General features: G+C 39.0%; 1 protein-coding gene and 2 pseudogenes across 3 annotated transcripts in view; 1 reads left to right on the top strand and 2 right to left on the bottom strand.

Moving 5' to 3' along the window:
• The window catches only part of CASP10 (caspase 10), a 64,633-nt gene that overhangs the window by 32,713 nt on the left and 13,770 nt on the right, over positions 1-18,150 (top strand). For all 3 annotated transcript variants that reach the window (XM_037043631.1, XM_037043629.1, XM_037043632.1), the window contains 2 exons: positions 7,338-7,473; positions 15,315-15,454. In XM_037043631.1, the coding sequence (XP_036899526.1) occupies positions 7,338-7,473; positions 15,315-15,454 (276 nt within the window). The remainder of the gene's footprint in view (positions 1-7,337; positions 7,474-15,314; positions 15,455-18,150) is intronic.
• Positions 8,348-9,138, bottom strand: LOC118985246 (PC4 and SFRS1-interacting protein-like; annotated as a pseudogene).
• On the bottom strand, positions 13,314-15,283 carry LOC118985244 (septin-10-like; annotated as a pseudogene).

Raw genomic sequence — 18,150 nt, 5'->3', positions numbered from 1 at the left:
GAGGGAGAAAAGGTACAGAGAATAAGTAGCATAGAAGGTAGGTAGGAAACAGACAGGGGGAGGGCAAGAATAGTATGGGAAATGTAGAAGCTAAAGAACTTATGACACATGGACATGAACTAAAGAGGGGGAATGTGGGTAGGAGAGGGTGTGCAGGGTGGAGGGAAATGAAGGGGGGAAATGGGACAACTGTAGTAGTATAATCAATAAAATATATTAAAAATAAAGATAGATTTTGGTAGAAAAATAAGAAAAAAGGTGAAATAAACAAAACAGAAAACCAACTTGATGTTAAACTCTGTCTCATTCTAATAAAAACAATATTTATCTGTTAAACTATTTAAAAAACTCCATATCACACACAATTTCAATAGAATTTTACCTATGTTTAATAATTATTTGACAAAATTTATCATGTATGTTGATCAACTGTATGGATATATAATTATAACTCAAATGAGAAAAATTTTATGGTTAAAGCTTTTTAGTAAGAAAAAATTAAATTTTAAAAAAGTCCAACTTAAAAAAATGGCTAATACCCTTAAAATCACTACTCAGGTCAAGAAATTGAATTTCCCCAATTATTCCAGAAACTCCTCCATTTGCTCCATCCCAATCACCGCTCTTTCCCATCCCTTAGAAGTAACCCTTGTCCTGGTGTTTATAGTAATTAGGTTCTTAGGTTTCTTTATGGTTTTATCACTTTTCTGTGCATCTCTAGACCTCAGTTTAGTCTTGACCAGTTTTTTTCTTTTGAATCTCCCTTAATCCATAGGTTAACCACCCCCCCCCCCCCCCCCCGCAATTCTATTCTTTTGCTTAAAATTTATCTGCTGAAGAATTCTAGGACAATTGGCCCCTAGAATTTCCCCTCATCTAGGTTTTGCTGATGTGTGTGCTTGGTGCAGTTCAGCATGCTCTTCCATCTTCTGCATTTCCTGCAAACTGGCAGCTGAACTCAGAGGCTCCATCAGACTCAGGTTAGATCCTTTTGGCAAGAACATAGTGGCCTTGTGTTGCATTCTCTCATTGGGATGTACACAATTCCTGGCTTTTTAAAAAATACATTAGCAACTGTTGATGTTTTATATATTGATTCTTTGGGTTTACAAAATGGGGATTTTAAAATTTCATAATTTTGTTTCTGCCTTGTCTATTATTCGGTTACCTGGAGATACAGTTTATATATCAATGCTCTATTCTTTCTTTTACTTGCCCGGTGTTTGTGATAATTGAGTGTTTTTCTGTCATTCTCTAAAAGTTATACATTAAAAAATATAAATCTGAATTCATAGATTTAAACATATTTGATGGGTTTCAATCCATTGCGATTATTATCCTTACTGAAGTTTTTAATCTTTGTTAGTTCTCTGTTTACAAGTAAATATATGTGTGAAAACCTATAACTCCCTACAAATGTCATTTTTGTCCCTCTAGAGTGACTATATGAATTTAGAACCCTTCCTTTTTGGATGAGGGGAATTCAGGCTCTTCTCCATTGGCTGGTAAAGAATTTATTTCTGTGATGAAATCTTTTTCAATTGCAACCTCAAATAATGCAGTCTTATTAATCCCTGGTATGAAAACCCAGGTGAGTTTCTTTTTTTTTAAGATTTTATTTATTTATCTTTAGAGGAGAAAGGAAGGAGAGAAGGAGAGAAATATCAATGTATGGTTGCCTCTTGTGAGTCCCCTGCTGGGAACTGGCCAAGCAGTTCACTTGTGATCACTCGTGATCACTCGTGATCATGTGGTTCACAGGCCCGCGCTCAATCCACTGAGAGCTACACCAGCCAGGGCCCAGGTGAGTTTCTGTACCAGGGCTTAATAAGGCTCCATTTTGTAAATACATATGGGACCTCCCCCAAATCGGAATTACGTTCTGAAAGGTAGGATCCTTGTAGTACAGGCCTCTCCCACTAGGTGACTGTTCTAGGAACCCATTTGTATCAGTGTATCAGCTGGCATTGTTGTGAGAGGCTGCATTCGGCTTCATTTCTTTTGAAGACTTTTGAATGCATTTGTTCATTTCATAATGGGTGATTTATGAGTGCACCTCCCCACACTGTGCTCAGTGTTCAGCAGATGTTGGACCACAAGGGCATGGCCCCTATGCCCTACCCTCCTTATTCACGTGATCTCACCCTGATGGAAAAAAGCCCTCAAAGGTAAACATTTTGCTAATGTGAAAAAGGTGAAACAAAAAATGGCAGAAGCACTAAAAGACATCAAAATCGACAAGTTTAAAAACTGTTTTGTGCAGTGGAAGAAACGTCTTGATAGGTGTGTTGAATCAAATGAAGAGTACAATAAGATATTTTGAGAGAGACCACACTTGCATAACTTTTATTACAGTTTATACTAATAATAATGCCATTTTCTAAATGACATTATTGAAATAGAAGTAGGAAATTGTTCTATTTTATTATTCATTTTTGTTGTTTATCTCTTACTGTGCTAATCTAGAAATTTAAACTTTATCATAGGTATTTCTGTAGAAGAAAGTGTATGTAAAGGGTTAGCTACCCTTTCAAGGTTTCAGGAGTCTAGGGGGCACCTTAGAATGCATTTAACTACAGATGAGGGGAAACTACTGTATAACACACAGGCACATACCATATATCCTAAGGGTCCGCGGGTTCTTGGAGAATTAAAAAACCAGGGGACTTGTTTCAGATAATAATTTTTTAATATGCTTGTATTTGCATTTGTTCAAAGCAAAGACTATTCAAATGACAGAATTTAAGTCAAATGCAGAATTTCTCAACATTAGAGGAGATTTCTGTAGTTTGAAAGCTCTCCGGGTTATTCTGTTACTATTCTTCTCCAGCTTTGCACATCCTTTGGCAATTTTTTCATTTTCTAGGTTTATAAATAAAATGAGACCACATTCTTTTTTTACACTTCTGATGCCGTGGACAGAAGTACTTACTCCCTACAACTGAGTGGAGGATGAGTTGCTTTTTAAAAGGAGTCCCTGATGTGCTGTCACTGAGCAATGATTTTGTCCACTAAGAATAAGCAGGGACTGTACCTCTTCTTCCCCATCTGTTTCTGCAGGTTTTAGACATATTCTTGAAGGCATTTGCTGCTACAAAAACATTCTTATGGTCAGCATTTCAAACATCTCTCCCTTGCTGAATTAGTTTTTAATTCATAAAAAGTTCATACTCGAGTAGCCAAATGATTTTATGGTTTTTTTTTTCACTTGGTATAACAGTAACAGGAGTTGTTATGTTTAGATGTGGCATAACCTGGTCAAACTCAGGAAAACTGTACTGCCTTCTCGGGTTCCGAATGATCTCAGCTTTATTTCAAAGGAAGTCTAATTCTTCACTCAAGAATTGTGGTTGAGTTATACACCTCAGATAATCCAGTTTGATCTCTGTTGGACTTTGGGATCAGGCCAACTTTCTGAAGTGTGTAAAGGACAATCTCTAAGCAACCCAGATGAGTTTCCATATTCGGGCTTAATAAGGCTACATTATCTGCAATTGCAATTGCAAAAGATTTGATCACAGAAATAAATTTGTCACCAGCCACTAGAGGAGAGCCTGAATGACCCTCAGCCCAATACGAAGGTTTCTTTTTATTTTTTAAAATATTTTATTTATTTTATTTTTAGAGTGAGGGGAAAGGAGAGAAAAAGAGAGGGAGAGAAACATCAAATGGTTGCCTCTCACAGGTCCCCAACTGGGGACCTGGCCTGTAACCCAGGTGTGTGCCCTAACCTGGAATCGAACCAGTGACCTTTCGGTTTGCAAGTAGGTGCTCAATCCACTGAGCCACACCAGCCAAGATGGGAGGGTTCTAAATTGATATGGGTGTGCTAGAGGGACACACATCCCTCAAGCACAAGCTTTGTAGAGTGTCTTAGGTTTCCTGTTTGATAGCTTTCATACACACTTATAGCACTAGAGCTGCCTTCAACTTTCAGGAAATCCATTTTCAGTGTAGCTATCGACATAGAATGATGTAAAAGGAACCATACACAAATCTACTAGCTTTTTAGAAAAAAAGCAAATCAAAAAGCTTTGTTCTTTTATTTTAAAATTTATTTTACATTATAGTTGACATACAATTTCTTATTAGTTTCAGGTGTACAATATAGTTAGTCAACATTTGTATACCTTACCAATTGATTACCATAATAAGTCTAGTAACTGTTTGTCACAAGGTGGTGTTCTTCAACTAGTGTAGAGACGCCATCTAAATTGTGTGTGTAGAAGTTGTCATTTAATAAACTTTCTACAAAGTATAACAAACTATACCTTGTCTGGAATTATGTCATAACCCCCTTTTTCCTCCTGATAGGATGCTGTCAAGATAGGAGCATCTGAAAAAAAAAGATAGGAGCATCTGTTTTGAGGTTCAGAGAGAACTTATTTGTACATAACCTACCACAGCACCTTGTATGGGGTTCTCCCCAACCCCTTTGCCCAGCAGATTGGCTTTGAATAAGTATGCCTTCACCCTCTCCTCTCTTGCTTTATTCTCTGGCCAAGCTGTGGGTGTGCTGGTGCTGCTTGTGGGGCCACACATACCTCTCTGCCTTTTGGGGTCTTTTACCTGTGTCTGGAATTTCTTGGAAATTTATAATGCCTCTTTTGATTGGGTGAGTTTGTAATTCTGGACTTTTCCTTCATCGTTAGCATTTTGAGTGACTTCTTTTTAAAAAAAATATTTTATTGCTTATGGTATTGCAGTTGTCCCAACTTTTCCCCTTTGCCCACCTCCTCCCAGCCCGACCCCCACTTCTGTAATCAGTCCCCACACTGTTGTCTGTGTCTATGGGTCCTTCATATACGTTCTTTGACTACTCCACCTTCTTTCAATCCATCAACACCTGCCCCCTCCTCTCTTTCAGCTGTCAGTCTGCTTCATGATTCTATGCCTCTGTTTCTATTTTGCTCATTAGTTTATTTTGTTCATTAGGTTCCTTTTATAAGTGAGATCATATGGTGTTTGTCTTTCACCAACTGGCTTATTTCACTCTAGCATAATAGTCTCCAGTTCCATCCATGCTGTCACAACAGGCAGGAATTCTTTCTTTCTTTCTTCTGCATAGTATTCCATTGTATAGATGTACCGCAGTTTTTTTTTAATCCATTCATCTACTGATGGACACTTTGGCTATTGTAAATAGTGCTGCTGTGAACATAGGGGTACATAAATTCTTTTGAAACTGGTGTTTCAGGATTTCTCAGGGATATTTCCAGGAGTAGAATCATTAGGTCAAAGGGCAGTTCCATTTCTAGTTTTGGAGGGAAGTTCCATTACTATTTTCCACAGTGGCTGCATCAGTTTGCATTCCCACCTACAGTGTGGTAGGGTTCCCTTTTCTCTATGTCCTCACCAGCACTTGTTGTTTGTTGATTTATTAATCATGGCCATTTTGGCAAGTGTGAGGAGATATCTCATTGTGGTTTTAATTTGCATCTCTCTGGTGGCTAGTGATGTTGATCATTTTTTCAAGTGATTTTTTTTATTTTTATTTTTTAATATTATTCAAATTTATTTCATTTATATAATACTTTTCATTGCTGCTCTAGATAGTTTTTGTCAAGCTTATAAATCTTTTTTATTGTTGTTCAATGATAGATTTCTCTATTCCCCCATTACTCTCCCTTGCCCTACCCACCCCCCACCTTCCACATGGAATGACTTCTTTTAAAACACACATTGTAATGAACTCTTCCTCTTCCCTCCTATGTTACTGCTCTAACTTTCTCCTTCCCTCTACAGCCAAGCTTCTTGAAAGGATAGTCTACACACACACTCTTTCTCCACTAACTCAACTCTCGATCATGTTCCAATGCATTCCAATATGGCTTCGGCTTTCATCACTCCAATTAAACTGTTTCTGCTGAAGCCACTGCAAACATTCACATAAACAGATTTTTAGTTTCTCACAATTTTTCCCATATGGTTTTCTTCATCTGAAGTGTCCTTTTCCATGTTGTCAGGGAAGGACTAGTCATCCTCCAAGATGCAATTCAAGTATCGCCTCTCGCACAGCTTGTGTGAAGCCTGCTGTGTTGAATAGATGACAAATAAATGAGTGGTATCACTGCTTAAGTCATCTTTGACTCTTCCTTCACCCACTGCAAACTGAGCTTCAAAACTCATCAAATTATAATTCAGAAATGTTCTCAAACCCAGTGCCTCCTCTGCTTTTCCACCACCAGCTTCAGACTAGGTCTTGTTCATCTCTTCACCAGAGTATTTAATCTTTCTGCCAACATTTTCTCTCTAATCCATCCCTCCTCCAACCTATCCCCAAGACTTCTGTTTAAAAACAAATCTGTTCATATTACTATTCTTAAAGCTACTACTGGCACCCTTTGACCCATGGCACGCTTGCCCAAACTTATCACATGCTGTGTGTGTTCTTTCACCACCTGATATCAGCCCACTGCTCCTGCCGTGATCTAGTGCTCTCAGCCATGGTTCGTACTCAAAGCCCTCTTCTCCATATTCCTGAACACACTGTCCTTTTTCAACTTTTCAGCCATTCAACACAACTGGAGACCTCTTCCTCATATCCCACTCTGCTGATAATGTTCAGATTCTGAGTAGTTCCTCTTTTTTGAACACTCTATTATAATTTTGTTCATATATGTTTTTTCATAACCATCTTAGTACACTGGAAAGCCCTAATCATGGAAAAGATTATGATGCCTTAAACTCCATGTGTAATTCAATATTAAAATAATACTAATAAATTTGCAGTTTTTTCTAGGAGTACTTAGCAGATTTTTTTCTTTTAAAATAGCAAGTGTAAAATTCTTTTAGAGCATTTTATGTTCATTTCCTTTGTGCCTCTGTTTTGATGCTGCTCTAATCTATTATATTATCCACAGCTGTGAGTTAAAAGTAGTGTAGCTCAATGGTTAATAAGAGAGATTTGACATCAGACAGCCAGGGTTCAAATACCAACTTTGCCACTTATTAGCTCTTTGATGGTGGACAAGTTATTGAATCTTTCTGTGCCTCAGTTGTTTTATTTTTAAAATGGTGATTAGAGTGGCATCTACATCATTAAGTTGTTTTTGAGGTTCATATGTAGCAAGCACTGTCTGGTGTGTGTGTGTGTGTATAAAAAACCTGGTATTTATTTATATAAAATCTGGTATTAATGTAGATTGTATAGAGATTGTATAGAGAAGGGGCATTGGTAATGCCCCTTCTCCCGCACTATTGAACTCCTCTGGGATAAACAACCTTCCTTATTCATCAATGCAAAACCTAGTGCCTGGTGGCTATGCAGGTAGTGTTTAATGAATGCATGAATGATCCGTAGGCAAGTAAATATGACTCCACTGATTCTCTTGCAGACCTCTCTAAGTTTTCTGGGACAACTGGAGAAACAAGCTCTAATAGATGCAGATAATCTGACGTTACTGGAGAATCTCTGCTCAGCTGTTGTACCTGTACTTACGGAAAAGATAGAAATATATAAAAAAGAGAAAGGTAACTAAATTATGCTTGCTTGCTTGCACCAGACCATGGGAATTCTTTTTTGTTTGTTTGTTTATTTAAAAAAGCTTTATTTAAAAATTTTGGTTACAGTTTCATTTTTGTTTTCTTAACAAGGCTATGTTTAATCTCTCAGGATTAAAAAAATAAGATTCTAAAGAATTAAGCAACAAAGGAATATAAAGGGAAGGGCAAAACTATCCCATTTTCTGGGGTATAATAACTATTCCAGTTTAACATCTAGCTTCAAAACAAAATTAATTTTTATATTTTCTGAATGAAATAGTATAAATTTAATAATAATAATAATATAAATTTCATATACATAATATAAATGAAATAAACCACCATCTTTTCAGCTTATTCTAATTTTCATACACAACACTTCATTTTAAGCTTGAAAAAAACTTTTGCTGACCTTAGTATGTAGTATGTACCTTACAGAAAATTAACAATGATAACACAGTAATAATGCCACTAATGAAGTCCTCAATTTAGAATCTGGAACATTCTTCCATCAAAGAGCAAGAGGGGGCATTCAGTCCAATGAGTCTGTCTCAAGATCTTCATCTCTTATTTGTTCTACTTGCATTTTCTTTTCAGTAACTGGATTATTGCTTGGAGCCGAAAATGAGATATATTTTTTTAAAGATTTTTAAAAAAATTGTTTATCTTTAGAGGGGAAGGGAAGGAGAGAGGGAGAGAAACATCAGTGTATGGTTGCCTCTGGTGTGTCCCCTGCGGGGAACTGGCCTGCAACCCAGGCATGTGCCCTGACTGGGAATCGAACCGCGATCGTCTGGTTTGCAGGCCCATGCTCAACCTACTGAGCTACACCAACCAGGGGGAAAATGAGATATATTTTTTATCACTGAAGATTACATGTTGTCTGGTGCTCAGTTTCCATTTGTTCTTCTTACTTGCATTTTCTATCTGCTGCTTCTTTCTCATGTTGGCCTTCAAGCATAATTCTTCCATGAATAGTCTCAAAGTTTCTTCCACCTTTTCTCTTCTTTTCACCTTCTTGATCATCTCCTTCCTCTTCAGAATCAGAGGTTGATGAAACTCCTGTTTTAGCTAAATTTTTCCTTTTTGATTCAACTTCTTTCTTCCCCTATTTTTTGTCTGGCTCTTTCCTTGGCTTATCTTCTTCTTTCTGACCCTCTTCCTCCTTTTAAAGCTGCTTTTTAGGTTGTTTTTCCTCTTGCTCCTTTTTCTTACTTTTGTCTTCTTTAGTTACAATGTCACTCTCTGAACAACAGTTCTGTTTGGGGTCTGCCTCTTAGTTTTGGAACCTTGACTTCTGTAGCTGCAGGGTGTCCTCTCTTAGGACTTACTTTTAGATTAGCAGATGCTATTGCTGTTGTCATTGCTCCTGCCTCCTCGATTTCTACTTGCTTTTCTGCCTTTGTCTTTCTTCCTCTTCTGGCAGCTTTTGAAGTGGTTATGTCAATTGCATTAGTCACATCCTCATCTGCTGGCTTTTTCTTTGTGGTCAGTATCTTCCTTTGAAACACTAATTTCTTTTTCTTCAGCTTCAACATCAGTGGATGCATTTGATTGCCTTGTTGATGCCTGCTGACTTGAAAATTTCACTTTTGGATTGTTATCTGTCTCGCATAAACCTTCATTAAAACATTTTTGTTTATTTGCTTTTCCTTATTTTCTGAAAAAGCAGTGCCATGAGTTCCAAAATAGAAAACGGGTAGTTTGTGGATGGTTTTACAGCTCCATTGGTAACTTCATCTACCTTATCTGAGAAACACTTTATCTGCCCTTCCATTCTAAATAATAGCTTTGCTGGATAGAGTAATTTTGGATGTAGGCCCTTGCCTTTCATTTCTGAATACTCTTTCCAGCTCTTTCTTGTCTGCAAGGATTTATGAGAAATCAGCTGACAGTTTGATGGGAACTCCTTGGTAGGTAACTGTCTCCTTTTCTCTTGCTGCTTCTAAGATTCTCTCCTTTAGTCTTGGGTAACTTAATTATGATGTGCCTTGGTGTGTGCTTCCTTGGGTCCAACTTCTTTGGGATTCTTCTTTGGGATTCTCTCAGGAATCTGGGATTCCTGAAAGTGTGTGTGTCTATTTCGCCAGATTGGGGAAGTTCTTCTGCATTATGTTTTCAAATAAGTTTTCAATTTATTGCTCTTCCTCTTCTCCTTCTGGCACCCCTATGATTTGGATGTTGGAATGTTTGAAATTGCCCTGGAGGTTCCTAAACCTCTCCTCATGTTTTCCAATTCTTGTTTCTTCATTCTGTTCCAGTTGGATGTTTATTTCTTTCATTCCAAATTGTTGATTTGAGACTTGGTTTTCTTCCTGTCACTCTTGGTTCCCTATGTATTTTTCTTTATTTCACTTTGCATAGCCTTCTTCACTTTTTCCTCCATTTTTCAACCATACTCAACCAATTCTGGGAACATCCTGGTTGCCAATATTTCGAACCCTGCATCTGATAGGTTGACTATCTCTTCCTCACTTAGTTCTATTTTTTCTGGTGTTTTGATCTGTTCTTTCATTTGGTCAATTTTTTTTGTCTCCGTGCCTGTTACATAGTAGGGGGCAGAGCCTTAGGTATTTGCCAGGGTGGGGCAACTCACATTGCTGCGTTGTGATGCTGTATGTGGGGGAGGGGTCCGAGAGGGAACAGTGCTGCTTGTTCCGCTCTCAGCTGGCTTTCAGTCACTTCCCCTGCTACCCACAAGTAAATTCCATCCTTCTGGTGCTGATTTCTGGGTGGGTGGCTTTGTGTACATTCTAGGATCCAATGAGTCTCTCCAATGAAATGTCCTGTGAGGATGGGAGTCTCTCCCATCACTGCAATACCCACAGATTTTTACAAAGTTTTTGAGGCATTCTTTTCCTGTGCTGGAACCCTGGGTTGCTCACTCTGGCTCACTCCCCAGTTATTCTTTCTGGCTTATCCACACACAAATGTGAGACTAGCCAGTCTACCCAGTCCACCAGCCACTGCCTTGGGGCCCTTCCTCTCTGCTCCAGCTGTGCATCTCAGGCCCTCCTGTTGGTCTGGACAAATGTTTCTTCTTTAACTCCTTGGTTGTTGGACTTACATACAGTTCAATTTTCTGGCAGTTCTGGTTGTTTTTAAATTTGTTGTCATTCTTTTGGTTGTGCAGGGAGGCAAAGTATGTCTACGTATGCCTCCATCTTGGCCAGAAGTCCCCTTTATTTCTCTTTCAGTCTCGAGATGGCCAATGAGGATAACCTTGGCAAAGGTTATAATCTTGGCAAAGATGTGGTTTCCAGGTTTAAAATCATGAGTCATGTTTCATGAGGGGCAATGACAGGGATCTGGATCCAAAGACCAGCAAGGAGGTGCGGAGTATGGACGGTGCAAGGGATACAGCAGGACCAACTGGAACCGAGGTTCTGGGGATGGGGCAGGAGCCCGAGGATGCCTCGGGGTATTCCAATGCACCTGCCATGCTGCAGACACTGAAGCTGGGGTGGCAGGCCGGCCACCACTGCCAGTGTCCATGCAAGCCACCTGTGCTACCATCTCCCTATAGAGGCATATCAGTGGCTCAGAACAGCAAGCACTGCTGTCACCGTTGCTGTGCTGCTCCAAACCATGGGAATTCTTAAACTGATCTGTCATGTTATAATTGGTCATTCTAATAATATTCTCTTGGGAAAGCCAGGACTCTCCTGAATTTGTTTATCCAACTCATTTATTGAATGCATACTTTGTACTAGACACAGTTTTAGAAGCTCCTCTTAGGAACTTATATTCTAGTGGGAGAAAGTGGTTTTAGAGAAATATCTTTTCATTATTATGTGAGAGCGAGAGTATAAGAAACCAGTTAGAATGAAATAACAAAAAAGGAGGCAGAATGGCATAAGGGTTATGCTAAGGAGTCAGATCACCAGGACTCTATGTATTAGTGGCCCAGAGGTCCTTTCCTCAGCGTTTTCATGTTTCACTTTTCTGGTCTATAAAATGGGGATAACGATAGTACTCTCCTCATGGTTTTTTTCTGAGGTATGAATCTGATAATTCATATAAGATATGTGTCTAGGACAAAGTAAAGCATTCAATACATGTTGCTATGAATATGTTTGTTGGAGAAAAAAGTCATAGAAACTTTCATATGGTATGCTCAGAAATTCTGTCAGAGAAGAAATTTATTATTATTATTTTAGTCCATCCTGTAAAAGTGTTATTGCTTTGGTATTATATAAAGGTAATGGCACAGAGCAGAAGCGAAACCTGGCTGCCTCATCAAATATCAAGCCGCGAAAATTTGTGTTTTTATGACTCTATTTCTCCACTGTTAAGCAACAGCTATCAGTAACCACACCCATATTTTAGTTCAGTGAGTCAACCTAGTGTGCAAATTTCTCTGCTTAAAAATGAAATGAGCCCAAAGGAAACTTCTCTTTAAGAATTCTACCAATGCAAAATGAATTGTGTAGTAATATATATTGTTAAATTGATAAAATTTCAAACCATAACTAAAGCAATGAATAAATGTATAATTTAAGTAAAAGTTATGAATAATAGAAATAGGTTTCTAACCATCAAGATTTCAAGCAAAATAAAAAGCAGGAAGTGGATGTTGAAAGTATATTATTTATAAACCTCACTTGAACTCTGATCACCGAGTTTTTTTCCTACACACATTGCCATTTTCCTGTAATGTGCCCACACAAAGTAAACATAGGGTGGGTTGTCAGATTATTTTGAATATCTGAAGTCTGCAGATGTCACTCTAGTTTTTATGTATAAATGCCTCCAGGAGTCTTGGGGACTGAGCTTCATATCAGAAGAATTCTAATTTTGATTTTTCTTTTCTACAACCTACCTGCTGTGTGATCTTCTCTGAATGTTGAAAAAGAAAGAAAAGAAACTCTTGTTTCCCTCTACTACTGTCATACCAACCCTTCTGGAACACTTCTGATCCCTGGTGTGTGCGTTTTTCCACACCAAACAATTCTCCAGTTCTCTGCAGACACCTACTGGATGTCCTACATTTAACTCAATTTTGACACTAAAAAGTTAGCACAGACCCTAAGGTCTCAGGACCCCAACACTGACCTCCACTTCAGACACCAATTACAATGAGTGGGACCTCAAATTACAGCATCTCTCCTATTTGGGTACAACCTGGTGGTTCTCATGATCCCCCCCTTGGGTTCAATATTTTGCTAGAATGACTCCAGACTCAGACAAACAGTTCACTTACCAGATTGCTGGTTTATTATAAAAGAAACAGCCAAATGGAAGAGATGTATAGGATAGGTATGGGAGAAGGAACATGGAGCTTCCAGGCATTCTCCAGACAATTCATCTTCCTCACACCTCCTCCCATTCACCAACCCAGAAGCTCTCTGAACCTCTTCAGTTAGGGATTCTTAGGGGGGATTCAACTGCAGGTATGATTGATTAAATCATTGCCCATAGTGATTAATTCTACCTTTAACCCCTCTCTCCTCCTAGAGGTCTGAAGGAAGAGTCTTCCAATCACATGGGTGGTTCTCCTGGGGACCTGCCCCCATCCTGAGTCTGTCCAGGAGCCTCCAACCACCAGTCACCTCGTAGGCACATGAAAGACGTCACTTCAGAGTCTAAGGATGTCAGGAGCTGTGTGCCAGGAAAGGGAGCAGAGGCCAAATATATATTTATTATTATATTATAGGTGTCAATTGATAGTTTAATAGTGACTTTTCTGTAGAAAGTGTCAATTGATACTTTTCTGTATAGGTGTCAATTGATAGTTTAATTGATAGTTTAATTTCCCAAGAGAATATTATTAGAATGACCAATTATAACAACTATCAATGGCTTAATTTTGCCATTGAGAGTGAAGGACTAGAGGATTGAAAGACCGTAGGTATGTGGATTTTAGATTTCTGCGAGTGAGTGTGAGCCAAAGACAAAGTCCATTGTATTTGATTGGGACACAAGCTCCCATTTGCCATTTGCTATATGTGGCCATTTGCCAGATATAGAATAAGTGACGAAGCAAATAAAAGCAGCAAGAAAATCACAGCATATTCTTAACATTTTAATAACTTCTGCTTGTAATTATCTTCTGTGATCTGGAACTTTTGTTTTAGCTAAAACTGGAGTTCTTGCAGTCCTTGTCCATCTTCAGGCTGCTACCCATTTCTGTAAAAGTCTGGTTCTGGTATACCTCAGAGGTAACTTTCTTTATAGAGACAGATTATTTCTTCTTCCAAGAGTCTTCAAGTTTCATTCTCTCTTCTTGGTGAACACTTTTAAGATGCTCGGATTTAGCCTGTACTTCTCCTTTAGCTTCTTCCAGAATGGCTTCTTTCCCTTTTACTCGCTGCACAAACATCTGTTTTGTTTCTTCCTTCCTCTGACGTTCTCCATAAAATTTGCGTCCTTTGGTTTTGTAGGTCTCTTGAGGACTGAGTGGCTTATTTTCTGGGCCCACGTGCCTATTTCCTCCAGTTTGAAAGCCTGTAAAGTTCATAGTGCTTAGTGTGGGTTTGTTCTCCCAGATCCTTCATGTACGTACAAAGGAGCATTTCCCAGAGCTTTACAAAGTCACAGTGGCTTTCAGTTTCCACTTGTACAACACCCCAAAGGTACTGGTGAATTTTGGCTCTCTTATTTCCAACTTTTAACTTATCCATACTTCTGTCAACTGATGATCATTGGTGCCAGTTTGAGACCAAGAAGAATCCCCAAATTGGGGTGTGGCAAAGAAGGAAACTTTATTCAGTGCAAACAGCGGTACAGCATGGCTGTGAAAATAGTGCTACATCGCAGCTGTTAAAACAGCAAGGCTCTGAGGCTGCTCCCGTGGCCCAATGGCCCTGGGGTCAGGCCTTTCTTCAGCTAGGCAGCTCCGAGATGGTCTGTTCCACTCTGCGCTGGTCTGTTCTGCTCTGGCCAGACATCTTTCGTGTCTCAGCTCTAGCCTAGGAAATGGGATCTTCAGTCTTTAAAGATTCCAAGCTAGAGAGGCACTGATTTATAAGGACAGAAGTCCCTGCCCCCGGTCCCTGATTGATCTGTCCTCATGGAAATGAAGACTGTATCCTCACAATTTACGTGTGAGGCTCCTATGCAGAAGTGGCTACTAGGCTCTGCTTTTTAAAATTTTGAGCCCAGTTAGCCCCCAGAAGCCATTCTTAGTTCTCATGGTTCACAGTATCTACAACAGCAAATAGCAAGTATCATTCATTGAAGCCTTAACTTTAGCCATAGTTTCATCATCTGTTGGGGACTGGTATATCTGGAGGCCATTGCAGACCAATTCACTCAGGAGCTCTATCTTAAACTTCTGTAATTCAGTATATTAGACATTGAATTTGTTTTGGCAATCACTGGCACCATGTTCACCTCACTGTCAAGGCTCTTTATGGTTAAGAGATCAAGTATCTTTAGAGAGTGCCTTGTTGGTGAAATGAAGTCAAGGCACACATGGATATGAGAATTGTGGTATTTAAAGAGAGAATGCTTACTCTTCAGTTCTTCTTGGAGACAGGTGTCAAAATGACCATTTATGTAGTCACTATATGTTGGTGAGTCTCTTCTTTGTTTATTTGGTCACCAAATCCCACTGTACTCACAATGGTCCATTCTAATTGAGAATTCTTGGAGATCATATGTCTGAGTTTTAAGTCTAACATGTGGGTAAAATGTGAAGATTCATGGTCTTCAAAATTAGTATTAAACAGTGTATTAATCAGCATTTTCCATTTCCAATCTCCCCAACACAGAAAATATTAAAACAGAAGGCTTGCTGAATGGATCTATTGACCAACTAATCAGGCAAACTCTTAAAACCAACATAGCCAGACATAGTTAAAAGAACGAATGTTTTCCTTTTGCAGAAGCTGAGCAAAGGCAGCTGCAGGCCAACGAAGTAGCAGCTTTCGAGGAGTGTGTCCCAGTGGTGGAGGAAGCCAATGGGGGCCAGAAGGAAGAAATATTTTCTGTTTCAGACATTGAGCAATTCCGTCAAGCCTTACCGGTAGGTTCATTGATGTGTTGGAAGATGTTTAACCATTCTCTCCATTGTCCACCCCAAACCCCCAAGAAGAGGTGGCAGTGGGGAGGGAGAGAGACACAGAGAGGGAGAGAGACTGATTTCAATGGCTGATTTCAAGTTACCAATATGGTATCAACTGTATTGCAGAAAATCTAACAGTGGCTCTCACTAGCTAGTTCGAGGCAACTCCGCTATCCTGCTCTGTTGTACTATGTCATCTGTTCTTCTCTTCGGGGGTTCAGTCAGGGCTGGCTTCATGGGCATACAGCCTGTGCAGTTGCTGGTTTGAAATTCTTAATAATGTATGAACTTTTTTTTTCACAGTGAGTTCCACAAATTATGTAGCCAGTCCTCATGAGAGTACAAGAACCAAGTTTCTGTAGTGCCCAGAAAAGGAAGGATGGGAAGGAGAGGGAAACATCAGGAGACAATGCAACCTGTTCCTCACCATGTGGTCATCGTCCCTGGGAGACATATGACATTCTTCCTGGGATTCGTTTCTTTCCAGCAGACTTGGGCAGTTCTATTTTCCAGCCTCTGTCAGCATCAGTGAAGTTACCTTGGCCTTGGAAATTTTTGGTTTTGTTTTTAATTGTGGTAAAACACATGTAACATAAAATTTATCATCTTAACCATTTTTAAATGTACAGTTCAGGACTGTTAAGTACATTCACATGGTTATGCCACCAATCTCTAGAACTCTTTTTGTTTTTAAAAACTGAAACTCTGTATCCACTAAACAATAGCTGCTCACCCCCCTCCCCCCACCAGCTCCTGGTAAACACCATTCTAGTTTCTATGAATTTAATTACTCTATGTACTTCATATAACTGGAGTTATACAGTATTTGTCTTTTTGCAACTGGCTTATTTCATTAGTATAATGCCCTCAAGGTTTATCCATGTCAGATTTTTCTTCCTTTTAAAGGCTGAATAATATTCCATTTTGTTTATCCATTCATCAGTTAACGGATACTTGGGCTGCTTCCACCTTTGAACGTAGTACAGATGCCTCTTCGAGACCTTGCTTTCAGTTCTTTGGGATATTGACTCAGAGGTGGAATTGATGGATCATAGAGTAATTCTGTGTTTTGTTTTTTGGGAAAACGCCATACTGTTTTCCACAGCAGCTGCACCATTTCTACCAGCAATACACAAACATTCCAATTTTTCCACATCTTTACTAACGCTTATTTTCCTGGTTTTTGATAGTAGCCGTCCAAGTGGGTGTGAGGTGGTATCTCATTGCGGCTCTGATTTGGACCACATCACCAGTGATTGGTGATGTTCGGCATCCTTTCATATGTTTGTTGGCCACTTGTATTGCTCATTTGGAGAAATGGGTTGTTTTCAAATTAGGTAGTTTGTGGAAGTTTTATTTTAAAAAATTATTTATTTTTAGTTATTTATTTTTTAATTGACTTTGTTGGGGTGATAGAATTTCATCCCTTATTAACCCTTCATGGGTTAATGGAATTATATAGGTTTCAGTGGTCCATTGACACTTTAAAAGAATACAGTTTCCTCCACCACTGTCTTTTATTAAAAGATGGAATTTGCCTCATTTTTGATGTGTGTGGTGTTTCCTCATGATTAGGTTCAAGCTATGTATTCTGGCTAGAATTTTACATAAATGGTATACATTTCTCAACATTATATCTGAAAGCAATGGTATCCATCTGCTCCTCATTTTTGATGCTAACTTCGATTATGTGGTCAACATGTTGTCTGATTTGTTCATTATATAGTTAATTTTATAGAATTACTATTTTCCTTGCAATTAATAAACAACTGTAGGGGAGACGTTTTAAGGTGAAGCAAATACACTACTTTCTATCAAAAGTTTCCTCTAGATGGAGCATCCACTGGTCATTCTTGTGTGATTGAGTAGTTACTATGTTGATTGAAAAGCGATGATTCTCAATCTCCTGTATTCTCTCTACACTCACAAGTCAACATTCAACATTATACAGCATTAAGCAAGAGCCCCTTTTCTTTTCTCTCACAGTTTCTTTTGCCCACTAAACTGAATTCTCCCCTACTCTTTCAAGTATTTTTGTGTGTGCTCAGATAGTGATGTGTATGTGCAACATACGTACACACAAACACACATGTTAGGCTTGGCTCTTTGTCTCTTAGAAAGTCAATAGTTTCTAAGGGTTGAGGCTCAGCCTTGGTCTCTAAGTGCTGTTGTCCTGCTGACATCGGATGACTCTGGCCACCGACAGATGAAGATAAAGAGGTTGTCAGGTGCTGGGAGGACAGGAGGCCTTAGGGGGCAGCACCTAACATTACATATGTTCTCATAGACTCTCGGGGTTGGAAGGCGTATCACAAGTTATCTAGGTAACTATGCCCCTCTGCATAAAGTGGGAAATAAAATAACACTTGGAAAATCATCTCATGGTTCATATGCACCCGCGAGATTTTCTTATATAAAAAAGCTCTGTGAACGACTGCATTTAATGGGAAAAAAACTGTATTTCAAGCAGTGTCCCCTAATTTATTCCAAAAGCAAGTCAATTATTTTCGAGTGTGGCATAGGATTTTCTTACTGAACCATCCTGGAAAAATGTAGAAAGACCAAAGACAGCAGGCAGTGGTCATTCATTCATTCCTGTCTGACACAAAGACTTGGTGGGTGCCAACGGAAGGTACAGCATCCTCTGAGAAAGAGAG

This window comes from Sturnira hondurensis, unplaced genomic scaffold (genome assembly GCF_014824575.4).
Source record: "Sturnira hondurensis isolate 20B ecotype Veracruz unplaced genomic scaffold, ASM1482457v3 Scaffold0004136, whole genome shotgun sequence".
In the NCBI taxonomy this organism is placed as follows: Eukaryota; Metazoa; Chordata; class Mammalia; order Chiroptera; family Phyllostomidae; genus Sturnira; species Sturnira hondurensis.
The sequence above is the reverse complement of the archived record's forward strand: the minus strand, read 5'-3'. Positions and strand labels throughout refer to the sequence as shown.